At 35.1% G+C, this 13,754-nt stretch overlaps 1 protein-coding gene across 4 annotated transcripts in view; it reads right to left on the bottom strand.

Moving 5' to 3' along the window:
* Window positions 1-10,224: 10,224 nt before the first annotated feature.
* Window positions 10,225-13,754, bottom strand: part of LOC112514285 (alpha-glucan water dikinase 2-like) — a 14,068-nt gene continuing 10,538 nt past the window's right edge. For all 4 annotated transcript variants that reach the window (XM_025120648.1, XM_025120651.1, XM_025120649.1 and 1 more), the window contains 3 exons: window positions 11,671-11,763; window positions 11,449-11,570; window positions 10,225-10,684 (listed from right to left, as the gene is read on the bottom strand). In XM_025120648.1, coding sequence (XP_024976416.1) covers window positions 10,477-10,684; window positions 11,449-11,570; window positions 11,671-11,763 — 423 coding nt within the window. In that variant the 3' untranslated portion in view covers window positions 10,225-10,476. The remainder of the gene's footprint in view (window positions 10,685-11,448; window positions 11,571-11,670; window positions 11,764-13,754) is intronic.

Raw genomic sequence — 13,754 nt, 5'->3', positions numbered from 1 at the left:
GGTGGATTACTGGATGTTTGGATTAGCCTATTAGGTTAGGAATTACCAAATTACGGATTTAGATTTAGTGGATTTAGGAAATCTTTTGGATAAGGCTTTTATGTTTGAGCTGAATAATTATAGCCCATAAGGTATAAATTAAAGTTGGGTATTTAATTGGGCTGAATAATTATAATACTAAAATAAAATTATATATATGGCGGTCGGGTTGGTCCAAACCGCCCAAAAAAAAGTCTAAACCGCAAACCGACCAGACCGCCCAGTTTCGGCTATTTTTCAAACCAGACCGGACCGCCAGACCGTTCAAACCGCCAAAAACAGTCCGGTTTGACTTGGTTCGGCCGGTTTGAGCGGTCCGACGGTTTTTTTGAACACCCCTGCTTTTAATCTTATCACTTACTCGGTAAAAGGTTAACCAATTCAGATTATTTAGGTATAGTTTGTTTTTTAAGAGGTACTAAAGTCTAAAATTTTATTTCACTTCTGATTGATAACAAGTGGTGCTGAAATTTGAAAACATAATTTGTTTTTGTAAACTAAGAAATGTCTGAATCTGTGTAATTGTTTATTTTACTCTTCAAAATAAATATTGAACTTGTACGCATTTCTGCAGTTTCATTTGTTTATTCATATCATTACAAAAATTTATGTCTAAACTATAAACTAGTAGTTCATTTTAACCATAATATACCGTTGTCAATTTTTAAATACATTCAGATCATAGCAAAGTACATCGTTTAATACAAATACAGTAGAAAATATGGATGAAATTTCATCACAGCTAAAACCAATCTTCATTTATATTAACGTTTTGTTAAAGTGTGCCAATTGACAAAAACCCTTTTTAGATCGTTCCTAAAGGTTTCTATAGAAGGATCACAATTATATACAAGTAAACCATGGTTTGTACCCGCAACAAAACAACCACTGGATGACTTCTATTTCACTCTCATTAATCTCTAGATTTGACTGACCGGATGGATCATGAATAGCTTCCATTGGGTGCTCAAATGCAATAAACTGGGGGTGCTCAAAAAACCAATCAACCCGGCTAACCCAACCCTGGAAAACCTGGGGGGAAAATCAATCCAAGGTAACCCACCATATAATCGATAGGCAAAACAAATCAATTGGGTTGAAATTAGGTTAGGCCCAAAGTAACTGGACCAACCCGATAACCTGGTGATGGTTTTAGCATCTTGTCTAAAATTATTTATATTTCTCTTTAATATGTATAGATTACCAAAAACAACTCGGCAATAACAGGGAATGAAATCATAAGGACATTATTGGAAAGTTATAATTAATACCTAAATATTTTAAGAAAACTCATATTATTCGTATTTCAGAGAAAGGTTTCCTTTATTTTTATTCTTCCAATGTTGATTTTACTTTGTTTAAACACAACCCAACCAACATGAACGTGTTGGGTTGGGTTGGGTTGGGTTGGGTTGAAAATTTTTAAACCGCCAACATTGGGTTGGTTTTCTTCAAATGGCTTCAACCCAATCAACCGAACCTAACCCATCAGCACCACTACAACAAACTTTGATTGTTGAAATCCTCCTAACTGGTTGAAACAAACGAACTCATAGGGAAAGAACCAATAGATCAACAGTTTTAAAAAAATGTATCACATATCAGATAGAGGATATATTATTTTCTATAGATCAACAGTTGATTACCTATAATGGCAATCTAGAATTCAATATTAACGATATATAAATCAAACCTTACACAAAGTTTAGGTTAAGGAAAGGTCATGTTGTATCAAGGTCCCTATACTTGGTTGCTAAACTCCAATCTAAACTTGCACCCTGGCTTTCTTTTAACTGTTTTAACATTTCCAATAGTTGTTAACTCACTCAAAATCATTTTTTGAATTCACCATTTGAAATCTCTTTCTAAGTTTGACTTAGTCTGATTCGTGTCTTCTTTGTCCCTGACAGCTTGGGATCGTTTGTGTTCACACAGTAGACACAAAGTTCCCATAGTGGCGTTGCAAGTGCACGTGACACTATGATCTCTTGCAAGTAATAGAGTGGTAAAATACCGAGATCGTTTCCACAGGGATTGAACTACTGAAAATCAGAGACTTTCATGAACTTCTTGATCGTGTTTTGGTTTGTGAATAAAAGTTAGATTTTTGTTTATAAAAAGCTTTAAAAGACGAAATTACCAAAATGAACTTATAGAATAAAGGATGTGTATGAATGTAAGTATTCCTTAATATAAAATCAACAATATAATGATTAGAAACTTATGAGATTTTATAAAAAAAAAATCAATCTCTCGAAAGTGAAAATTCATAAATAGACCCCACAAAGTTCTCACTCTCATCACTTCGAAACTTGTTGATTCAGCTAAACAGAAGAAGAAATAAAATTCATACTCAAATATCTTTGTAATATGAATAACCAATGTTTAATCCTTAGCTAAATACATACAAAATTCTCATCTCTACATAATTATCAAAGACTCTCTCGAGTTCTTTGGCATCACTTAATTCGTATTTCGAATCCGTCCATCTCTGGGTCTAATATCTAATATTAACATTCAAAGTGATCGGCTTATCCGCATCGAGTTTAAATCTCGTCTTAAGTGCCCAAGTTTACAAAGTGGTAAAGAGTAAAAACACCCAAATATTGTATAAAAATCCTAAGTTAAACTCACATCTACACCCATATATGTAAATTAGCTCATAATAGACATAAGAAATATAATATAAGACAAATAAATAAGACTGAAATGGAACTTTCATTAAAATAAAACTAAATTTTGTTCCCACAGTAGTGAGACTGTGGGCAGCAGATTACAACTTTAATACAATAAAATTAAATGTTAAACTTAAATTAGGAGGAGAAGAGAATAAGACTTCAACTAGTAGTGCTTCCAATGATGCTCTTCAAGGTGAACCCAATGCCTCTTTATATAGGAGAGGAATGGGTAAGGATGAAGTTTTTTACCCAAAGGAAATTAAGCACACACAAACCTTGGGGAAAATACCATCTAACAACTAATTAAAAAAAATCCAAAATACAACTTTATAAAGCAACTCCAGCTGTAGGAGATATTTGAACAAGATCTTCAAACAAACATCCTCCACAAAGTAGAGGACTAACAAAAATTTCGTGAACTTTCCACAGTGGTGACACTGTGGGCAGTTGCCATAAAGTGCAGATTTTCGAAATAAAATTTATTCTTTTGTGTTTCATCATCCTTTTTTAAAACTTTTAGAATAATCGGAGAAAAACAAGGAAATTGAGTATTTAATATATGCAAAAATAGAGGAAATAAATAAGAAATAACTCTAAAAAATGAGAGGTATCAGTCCCTATGGATCAATATTCGATATTTCGTACCACTTTATTACTTGTTTAGAAAATGGCAGTGGTTTAGCATGTATACTTGCATGATACTCCATTTGTAAATTTTCGGTTTGCATTAATACTGCGAACAAGTTTTTGGCACCCTTGTCGGGGACTAGCCAAAACAAGAATTTTGGTAGTCATTTTTAAAAAATTGATTTTTCTACCATCTTTGTTACTGATTTTTTTGTTGTGTCGCGTTTGTCACACAGTGAAACTTTTTACTTGGATCCCGACATTGAAAGAACTTTTAGAAGAAGAAGAATAACTCAAAGAACTTTGTCACCCATTTTTGAAACTTTTACTATGAAACAACCTATGTATGGACCAGAACCAAGATAAGAACACAAAGGAGGAGAGTTCCATGATTATGTATCGGATGATCTGTTGCAATACTCCGAAAACACCACCTCTAATGTCAGGATGGAAGTTGCCAAGGATGAAATTGTTGTAGAATGGAAACCGTGGTTGGAATGTGCAAATTGATGTTAATGATGTTGCTGATCAACTTGAAGCAGAAATCCTATAGAATGTTGTGACAACTTATATTATAACAACAAAATCAAAATCCAAAAAATAAGACCAAGGCAGTCAAGAAGAAGGCAGCCAAAAGAGTGACAAAATCAACAAAGTCAAAGCATGTCGAACAAGAACAGGAGGATGAAGATGTTGTCGTCATTGACAGCTCAATAAGTCATTTCAGTTGTAGAGAGATAGAGGAGAAATATGACCAGTTTAAGAATATATATATGACCATATAGATAAGGTTTCCGCCCCAGAATCCTTAATGAGTATCCATTCATCTAGAAGATATGCACACAGAAGTATCCTATTTGACTGAAATTATCAATAATTCGTATGGACTAATCCCCCTGCAGATTCTGTTCACAACATGTTGTTCAGGATAGCATCATCTCTTGATGCTAAGAGGATTTTGGAAAATAATTGCAAGAGATGGCCATCAGACTTTTGGAGAGTTGCAACTTATCACCACAAGCTAATGCATGGTTCCACTTTATTAGGCATACTTTGATGCCTACCTCAAATAACACATGCTTAATGTTTGAGAGGCGTATGCTCTTATATTCCATCATGAAATGCAAACTTTTCAATATGGGAGAGATTATGTGCGAGAGCATCAGGGATTGCTTTGAAAAACGTAAAAAGTATCTGTATTACGGAAAATAATAATAAATTTTTTGTTTATAAAAAATAATAAACTTTGTTTTAAAGAAATCGTTTCCTAAAATTGAGCGGTTATAATTTTAATATATCCGAAAATACAATGATAATAATTTTTTTTTACAAAAATAATAATAATATTTGTTTACAGAAGTAATAATAAAGTTTGTTTTCTAAAATTAAGCGTTCTATCCGAAAATATAATGAAGATGATAATTTCCATAATTAACCCCCTCCAATAAAATAACGAATCAACCCTCAGAATTAAAAAAAAATTATGATTGTTTTAATGAGGTTTACATAGTTTGTGCAAATGGGAAGGTTTGCATTTGAACAGGGGGGAGGGTCCCCAGTCAAAAAGTTAAAAAATTTTACCTAGGTCAAAATTTAGTTTTTACATGATTTACCTTCATTTCCCCCCAATAGATTTTTCCACGGGCCCCCATACTTGCCGGCGATTTCCCAATCCTGAGCCGGCCTAGCCATCGGCGATCGACCAATGCCAGATGGTCTGTCGTCTGCCACCGAGAAACCATCAAGAATTCGAGATTGAGCAACATCAAAACATCAAGGATGGTTTTTAATTTACCTTCATTTCTGCAGTAGGACCATTCAAGAAGGGTTTCTGCTTCGTTTTTTCATTTCTGCAGTTGGTTCAAGGAGGGTTTCGATTTACCTTCATTTCTTCGAGCAACAAGGTTGGTTCAATTCTGTAGTAGGTTCAAGACTACTTCATTTCTTCGAGTAACAAGGTTGGTTCATTTTGATTTTTTCATTTATGTTCAATTTCTACTTCATTTCTATTCAATTTCTGTTCAATTCAGAAACTTGAGGCTTTTGCTAGATAGTAGACAAAAATGGGGCTTTTGCTTTAGCCTTTTTAAGCTTTTGCTAGTGTGTAGACAAAATGGGAGTATTTCTTAGAAAGTAGACAAAAATTGCAGAAAGTGGATAGGTTAAAAAAAATGGGGATTGCTTTATGCAGTACCCCTGTTTTGGCAAACAATAGGTAGACACACATATTAATATTATAGATGTTGTTTCTATTTAATTTGTCTATCTACGATGTATTTGTTGACTGTTGAACCCCACACCCCAATTACTCCTTTATGCATTATGGTTTAGATTTTTCCCCTTGTTTTTGCTAGAAAATGGAAAGATTTGCCGAAAAAAAAGGCATCAACGCCTGACTGCGATAATAGTGGAGACCTTTAAGTGGAAACAACTTGCGCAATGATCTTCCTTCGATGCCTAGGGAAGTTGATTTGAATAATCTTCCATCAGATCTAGCTAAAAGAAAAAGAATTTTACAATACCACCCTAATCAAAGAGATGAAATCAGAAGAAACGACTTGATTAAAGGACCGTCAATCATGTGGTCACGACTTTCCAAGAAGAATAATTTGGAAGAAGGCAAGACGTTTTAACCCGACTTGGTTTGATCAATATGGTAATTTGTTGGAGTATAGTTTAAATTTTTGCTTATGTAGTTATTTATTTATAGATCAATGTGTTGACAAGATGGGAGTGATATTTTTCTAACAGAAGGCTTTAGTAATTGGAATAAAACTGAGAGATTGACTACTCATGTGAGCCACATTAATAATTTCCACAATAGAGCTATTAAGAAATGTGAGGACCTAATGAGACATGGTTAATCAATTGTCGTCGCCTTACATAAACAAAGTGATATTCAAAAGAATGAATATCGTATTCGGTTGAATGCTTCTGTTGATGCTGCTAGATTTTTGTTGAATGGTGCATTACCTTTCCGTGGTCATGATGAGTCAGAAACGTATCTTCTTCGGGGAAATTTCTTGGAATTAATAAAATTAATTCGGGATCAAAATAAGGCTGTCGGTAAGGCTATATTAGAAAATGCTCCTGGGAATAATCTAATGGTGGCGCCAAGTATTCAAAAAGATATCGTTCACTGCTTTGCAAGAGGTACTCAAACATATTTTCCAAGAGATTAGTGATGATGTGTTTTCGTTATTAGTTGATGAGTCGAGTAACATATCTAAAAAGGAACAAATGGTTGTGGTTTTGCGATATGTTACATATGACATTGTTAAGGAAAGATTTATTGGTCTTGTACATGTAAAGGACATAAATGTTTTATCTCTTAAATTTGCGATTGAATTCTTATTTGTTGAACATGATTTGAGTTTTAAAAAGGTTAGAGGCCAAGGTTATGATGGAGCAAGCAATATGTGTGGCCAATTCAATGGTTTGAAAGTTTAAATCATGAGATAAAATAGCTCAGTATATTATGTCTATTGTTTTGCTCACCAACTTCAGTTAGTTGTTGTGGCGGTTGCATCTGGCTTCTGGTTGTTTATTTGAACCTTGGAAAAATATTTCAATCCATCATAATGAAACCAAAGGGGCTCTGGTTGATCTTCATGTTTAACTATAGGGTCTTTGGTTGTAATTGGAACTCAAATTCTTTAAGTATTTAACATTTTTTTGACCCAGAGGCTCTGGATAGACGAACCAGAGGCTTTGGTTGACCAGAGGACCTTTGGTTGGCCTTGCTTTTGGTTGGTGAGTCCACATGGGCTCTGGTTCTTAAGAACTAGAGGAGCTCTGGTTCTTAAAAACTAGAGAAGCTCTGGTTGGTTTTGCTCTGTATGATGCAAACTTTACCATGGGGTCTTCTTCAAAGATATTGGGTATTTAAATAACTCTGAACTCAAGGTCTTCAGATTTGACGCATGCGCTATTCTAAGTTTAAATTCAATTTACTGATATAGTTTCATTTCTAAATTCAATTTTATTCTAGGGTTAACTTCATTTTAACTAAATATTGATATAGTTTCATTAATAAATTCAAGTCTGAAGAGTCATTCTTTAGATTTATTCTTCAGAGTTATACTTCACAGTTATTTCAAAAATACAAGTATGAAGAATCATTTTAAAGAGTTAGCTCACACAAACTCTGAAATCTGCTTTTTCAGACTTAACTCACCAGAACTCTAGAGTCTGAACTCTAAAGTCCTCTTTTTCAGACTTAGAAGTTTGAACTCTGAAGTCTTCTTTTTCAGACTTAGAAGTCTGAACTCTGAAGTCTTCGGAGTCTGAAGAGCCATTATTCAAAGTTAGCTCACCCGAATTCTGAAGTCTTCTTTTTCAGACTTAGCTCACACGAACTCTGAAGTCTTTTTTTAGACTTAGAAGTCTAAACTCTGATTTAGTGGGATTGATTTTATATACTTCAGAGTTATTCCAAGAGTACAAGTCTGAAGAATCATTCTCCAGAGTTTTATTTCAGAGTTATTTCCAGAGTATAAGTCTGAAGAGTCATTTTTCAGAGTTAGCTCACCCGAACTCTGAAGTCTTCTTTTCTAGACGAAGCACCATGTAGAGCCTTTGCATAGTGCATGCCAAACCTTGCCTTGCCTATACAGATCTCTGAAGTTTAAAAAGTTTTACTTCAAAGTACAAGTTGGAAGACTCATTCTAAATTTACTTCTAAGTTTAAATTCAATTTACTGATATAGTTTCATTTCTAAATTTAATTTTATTCTAGGGTTAACTTCATTTTAACTAATTATTAATATAGTTTCATTTCTAAATTCAAGTCCGAAGAGTCATTTTTCAGAGTTATTTCAAAAGTACAAGTCTGAAGTAGCATCGTACTTTCGATGTGTAAGATAAGTTCTTGACGTGATTTAATTTTTTCAAATTACCCCGTGTAATACACGTGATCAATCCTAGTGTTATAATATATAAACTAGTACCACAAGAACGAAACATGTAATTTACTCTAAAAGTTAAGAGTGTTGAACAATAGAATATAAGTACGATAAAGTAAATGATACGTTGTGATTGGTGTTGCGAAACCCCCCCAAAGTATGGGTAAAAACCGCGAATAATATTACATCACAAGGGAGTGTGGATATATTCCACTAATACATTGTTTTATTTAAAAGAATGAGAGAAACATGAAAAAGAATCAAAATGCTCCTTATATATTAGCGAGAGGGACCAAAACCGAGTGAATATGTATACCACAGTGACAAATTTATGATGAAAATATGTAGGAACCAGAACCAATATATAGAAAAAGCACAGAACCAAACCCGCAATTTACTCTAAAATTTGATTTGAGTAAAACACAATTTTTGTCCCTAACGTATGTAAATTCAACGGAATTGCTTCCTACAATTTTTTCATTACAAAATTGCCTCCCACATGCAATTTTTAGTTGATTTTGTCCCTCCCATTAACGTCAGTTATCTTTTTCTGTTAAGTACATTTAAATGAAAAGGCTTTTGGGTCAATTCACTGCTTTTTTTTTCTCATGCCCCTTTAAATATTAAGGATGAAGTTATAATATTTGTATATATACACACACATTCAGCATCTCCATGCCCCCTCACCCAACTCCGGTGAAGGCGTGAACCACCGACAACTCCAACAAAGAGGAGGACCAGATAAACCGAATGAAAGATGAAGAAAAAGCGTTAAGAGATGAGTTGGTTCCTTTTTAACGATATCGATTTGGGTTTCACTGACTAAGGGTGCTTGACCGCATTTGTGTGTGTGTTGGTACACTCGTTTGTATTCAAACTCTGTTTTCTRATTTTTTTTACATTGATACATATACATTCATTTTTTTTAATATCAGAATCTGTAAACTTGTTCTTACAGATCTTCATTCATTTCTCTCATATACCGAATAATCGAATCGTTGTCGTATCATTCTTTCATTAATTGTGTTTAAAGCCAAATTTCTTGATCAATTTTTTATCTGATCATTGTGCTTTAAAGAAATAATATTTTGATCAACCATTGTGATCAAATGTGCATAACGCTAAACTTTAGGAGGGACTGAATGCTTATCAGAAATATCTCTATGGAATGTCAAAACCGACAGACATACCCAAGAGGACAACCATATCTGAGTGAGCTTAAATACAAAAGGGTTTATGTGCTGAGACTAAAAATGAAAAAGAGAGGGGTAGTTGTTGTGAGCTAAAAGAATTGACGAGAGTTGTGTCAGGATTAAAAGAATAAGAAAATCCTGTTCCAAACTTATATAATCCAAGGGTACTCGCGCAATGCACCGAGATACATCTTGAATTTAATATATTTTTTTTTATCCCAGTCGATGTTATAATATGGTCTTATGTGATTTTGAAAAAGCGATGATGTTATTATTTTTAAATAAAGTATAAATTTGAAGATACCATAAAAAATTGACAAAAATATATCGATATTAGTATCAAATTAACTATTTAAAATTCCTCATTTTTTATGTAATTTTTAATTCAATTTTTTTTATAATAATTTAATTTAGGTTTAAAAACAAAGTAATTTATATTTGGTTTAATAATATAATTTTCCTACAAAGATAATAATTAATTATTTTGTTAGAACTCGACAATTATCCTAATTATATTTTAGATTTTTCTATATTTTAAAATGAGATATTTATCTTCTATTTGATTATGTTTATCCGCAGTTAGTTACACAAATTCAAATATGGAGCTTTAATAAGTTGTACTTGTGCTTAATTTACTTGTAATCTTAAATTTTAAGTAATATGCATCAATATACAGTACTTTATGCATAAAATGTAATTTTTAAGAGTTTTTGTCAAATGCTTTATAATATAGTATATATATAAAATACTTCATTTTCAAATAACAAGAAATTAAACCCTCATATAACAAGATAACATGCTCATCACTAGGAGTAACCAAAATCCAAGAAAAAAAATGCAAATCATGAGGGACAAATCTCTAATAGAAAATGCAGGGACCAATTCCGTCGATAGTGACAAACATCAGGGATCAAAAATATCATTTACTCTTATTTAAATATCCAAAATACCCATCAATAATAACGAAGAAGGAATCCTGTACTGTATACTAAAATCAATAAGTAATAATATTTTTGTAAGGATTAACGTTACATTTTATAGTTTTAAAGACTTACATTGAAGCACATAGAGTTCTCCATCTTGCACCACTCCTTCAATGTCTTGGGCACATCCGTACGCATCTTCTATAATCTTTGCCGCTTTCGCAATTTTTGAGTGAATCAACGCTTGAAAATGCGGATCAACTACCATCGGGTCTCTTGAATAATCCAAAACAACTTCCTTCTTGTAATCCATTAACACGCTGCAAAGAGTTTCGATTCTAATCATGCCTAATTAATAACATTAGGGGTGAAGCTGAGTCGAGCTGAGCAGAGCCTAAATTTGTGAAAATATATTTAGGCTTAGATTCATTCAGATTGTGTTAAGGTTCAAGCTTGGCTTGGCCCATATGGGTTCAGTTTGTATTGATTTGTTCATATTCATATAAGCTCAAGCATGGGCTCGGTTTCCATATGTATTTATAGAAGCTTGAGCACTGGCTCGAAGTCTCGGTTCATATGGCTCAAATCAAATTACGACTAAACCCTTCAGCTGATTACAAATAAACCATCCCTAAAAGATGCAATTAGGTCCCATGAGACGAAAGCTAGTGGGGTAAACAAATATTATCACCTCCGTCCAAAATAAGTGTCCACTTTTTCATTTTTAGTTTGTCTTAAAATAAAAAGTCCACTTTCAAAAGTAATGCATACTTTACAATTCTACCCTTGATTATGAGACGGAGAAATTAATTACTCTCTCCATTGTTACGGGTATAATTGTCATTTAGTTAATTAAAAACTGTAATAATTATACATTTTCAAAACTATGTGTTTTTTTCATCATGGACATTTATTTTTGGAACGAAGGAGTATATTAACACTATGACTTAGTACTCGGTGGGCTTGGCTCATTGAGCTGCTATGCCTGAGCCTCAGCTTGGCTTAGGCTCACCGAGCTTTTTGGTGAGCTGACTAATGGACCCACCGGAGGAGCTCATCTCATTTTTACTCTCGGTTAACGTACCTGTTATATGTACCACCACCCGTATATTCATTTGTGTTCTCATATACAAAATCAGGCCTAAATATGATGGATCTCTTGTTCTTCGTGTATAATCCAATAGATTTGCTTGGGTAACAAGTAACCTGAAAGATACATTATGAACACGATATGAAATTCAGCTTCATGGGCATATATGCGTATTTGAACGAGCTTATCGGTGTGTTTTGAGTTAAGTAGCCTTACAATAGGTGATTTAAGATCAGATTTCTTAGTAATCGAACTCATGGCACGCCCTGGAGAAGCACCGATTAAACTCTCAATCGACCCCTTGACAATCTGTTCATGGATCATTATTAGCAGCAAACAAATAGTTGTTGAATATTTATTTCTTCCATAAAAAAAATTAGACCATGAAAACAGTAATTGGCGTTTCAGAACACGTGAGTAGTTGCCAAACGCCAGCTTTGTATCTGGTATACATTTCTCTAAAAGCATAAATATAAATAGAAAACAGCACTGTTGCCAATGACACAAGGCAGCATTTCGTAGAAGACGTGTTCTGTTTACATTTACTGATAAGAGTTCTTGGAGACGCAGGATTATGGTAGCAGATAAGGTGGTGTGTGTTTTTCTGTTCCTTTTCTTTGTTTCATTGTACCTTCTTACTACTTTTTCTCTTCCTGTTGCCTCGTATCTACTAGTCTTGGGGGCCGTTTACCAAACACTTACCCGGTAAGCGCTTAGTCTTACCAATAAAATTCAACACAATCACTTAGGGGCCGTTTACCTAAATGCTTACCCAGTAAGCGCTTACCTTTAGGAGTCAACATTGTAATTTATTTTACAGGGTAAGATTGTTGTACATCAAAATGGTATAGTATGCGACAATTTACCCGGTAAGTGCTTACCCGGGTAAGAGTCGTGATACGTCTCAGCCCGACCCACACTGGGGTCGGATGTATCAGCGTCACAAAAGAGAGGCAAGAAACAAGTAGAGGGGGATGTTCGCAATTTCCTTATTCTTAATTAATTGATTAGGGAAGTTATTAATTAGTTACTTAGGATAAGTATGTTTCTTATTTTTGAGGATTAGGGTACGGCTTATTTAAGGGACCGGCCACCCCATTGTTTTGATTCATTCTAGTATTTTTTATTCTTATCGTAGACATTGGAGATTACTGGGTCTCGAATTCCAGGGTTTATTCTAATAAGCATCCGATTAGTGGTACTTTTGGCCGCTAATCTTAATTTTTGCCAATTGATTCATATCAAATTGGTATCAGAGCATCGATCTTGCGCCTGTGACTTTATCCACGCTACCATGACCAAGATTCAGGATCTTGAAGCTGAATTGAACCAACAGAAGGCTGCCGTCGAACAGTTCCATACTGAGACGACGGAGCGGTTCGAAAACTTGGAGACCACCGTGGAATCGTTGCGCACCGAAACGGAGAAGCGACATGCGGAGATGATGAAGGTCATGTTGCAACAGTTCCAGGCGTTGAAGCCGCCACCACCGCCGACAGCAGCCATGCCATCGCCAATCTTCACCGATTGCACCACACGACCCATAATGCAGCAATCGAATCCGATTTTTGATGAGAATGGGGCACCCCTGCCGCTGTGGCATGCAACCAGCAGACGGCCAGGGAACCGAACAGGTCCATCGGCACTCAGGAAATTCCTTTTTCGGAATCAGGTACGTTTGCTTTTTCTGAGACTAAAAGGCCGTTTGGCAGCAGATATGGAAGAGGCTCAGGACCTTCGGGGGAACGGGGGTGGGTGCCCGGGACGGACTACCGTCTTCGTCAGCTGAAAATGCCGTTGTTCGATGGAACTGATGCATATGGGTGGGTGTACCTCATGGAAAGATTTTCGACGTTCAGGGATTTGTTACTACGGGGGAGAAGTTGAGGGCGGCGGTGTTAGGGTTGGAGGGACAGGCCCTTGCATGGTACCGATGGAGTGATGATAGGCACCCTTTTCGTCACTGGGAAAGATTAAAAAACCGGTTGTTGGCTCGGTTCCAGTCATCTCAGGAAGGGGACCTATACGAACAATTTTTGGCAATTAAATAGGAAGGGTCGGCACGCGAGTATATAGGGAAATTTGAAACAGTATCGGCACAGCTAAGGGGTATTCCTGAGAAGATTATGTCGGGTACATTCCTAAAAGGGTTGAAACCGGAGCTACGAACTTCCGTGAGGTTGCTTCAACCAATGGACTTAGACCAGGCGATCCAACTAGCTTTGATGGTGGATGAAAATAAAACTGTCAGCACCGGGAACACGGAACAAGGGGAACACAAAAGTCAGCCCAGGCGGATC

This window comes from Cynara cardunculus (assembly GCF_001531365.2).
Source record: "Cynara cardunculus var. scolymus isolate 2C chromosome LG 6, CcrdV1, whole genome shotgun sequence".
NCBI classification, from domain to species: Eukaryota; Viridiplantae; Streptophyta; class Magnoliopsida; order Asterales; family Asteraceae; genus Cynara; species Cynara cardunculus.
This window is presented reverse-complemented; position numbering and strand designations above follow the sequence as displayed.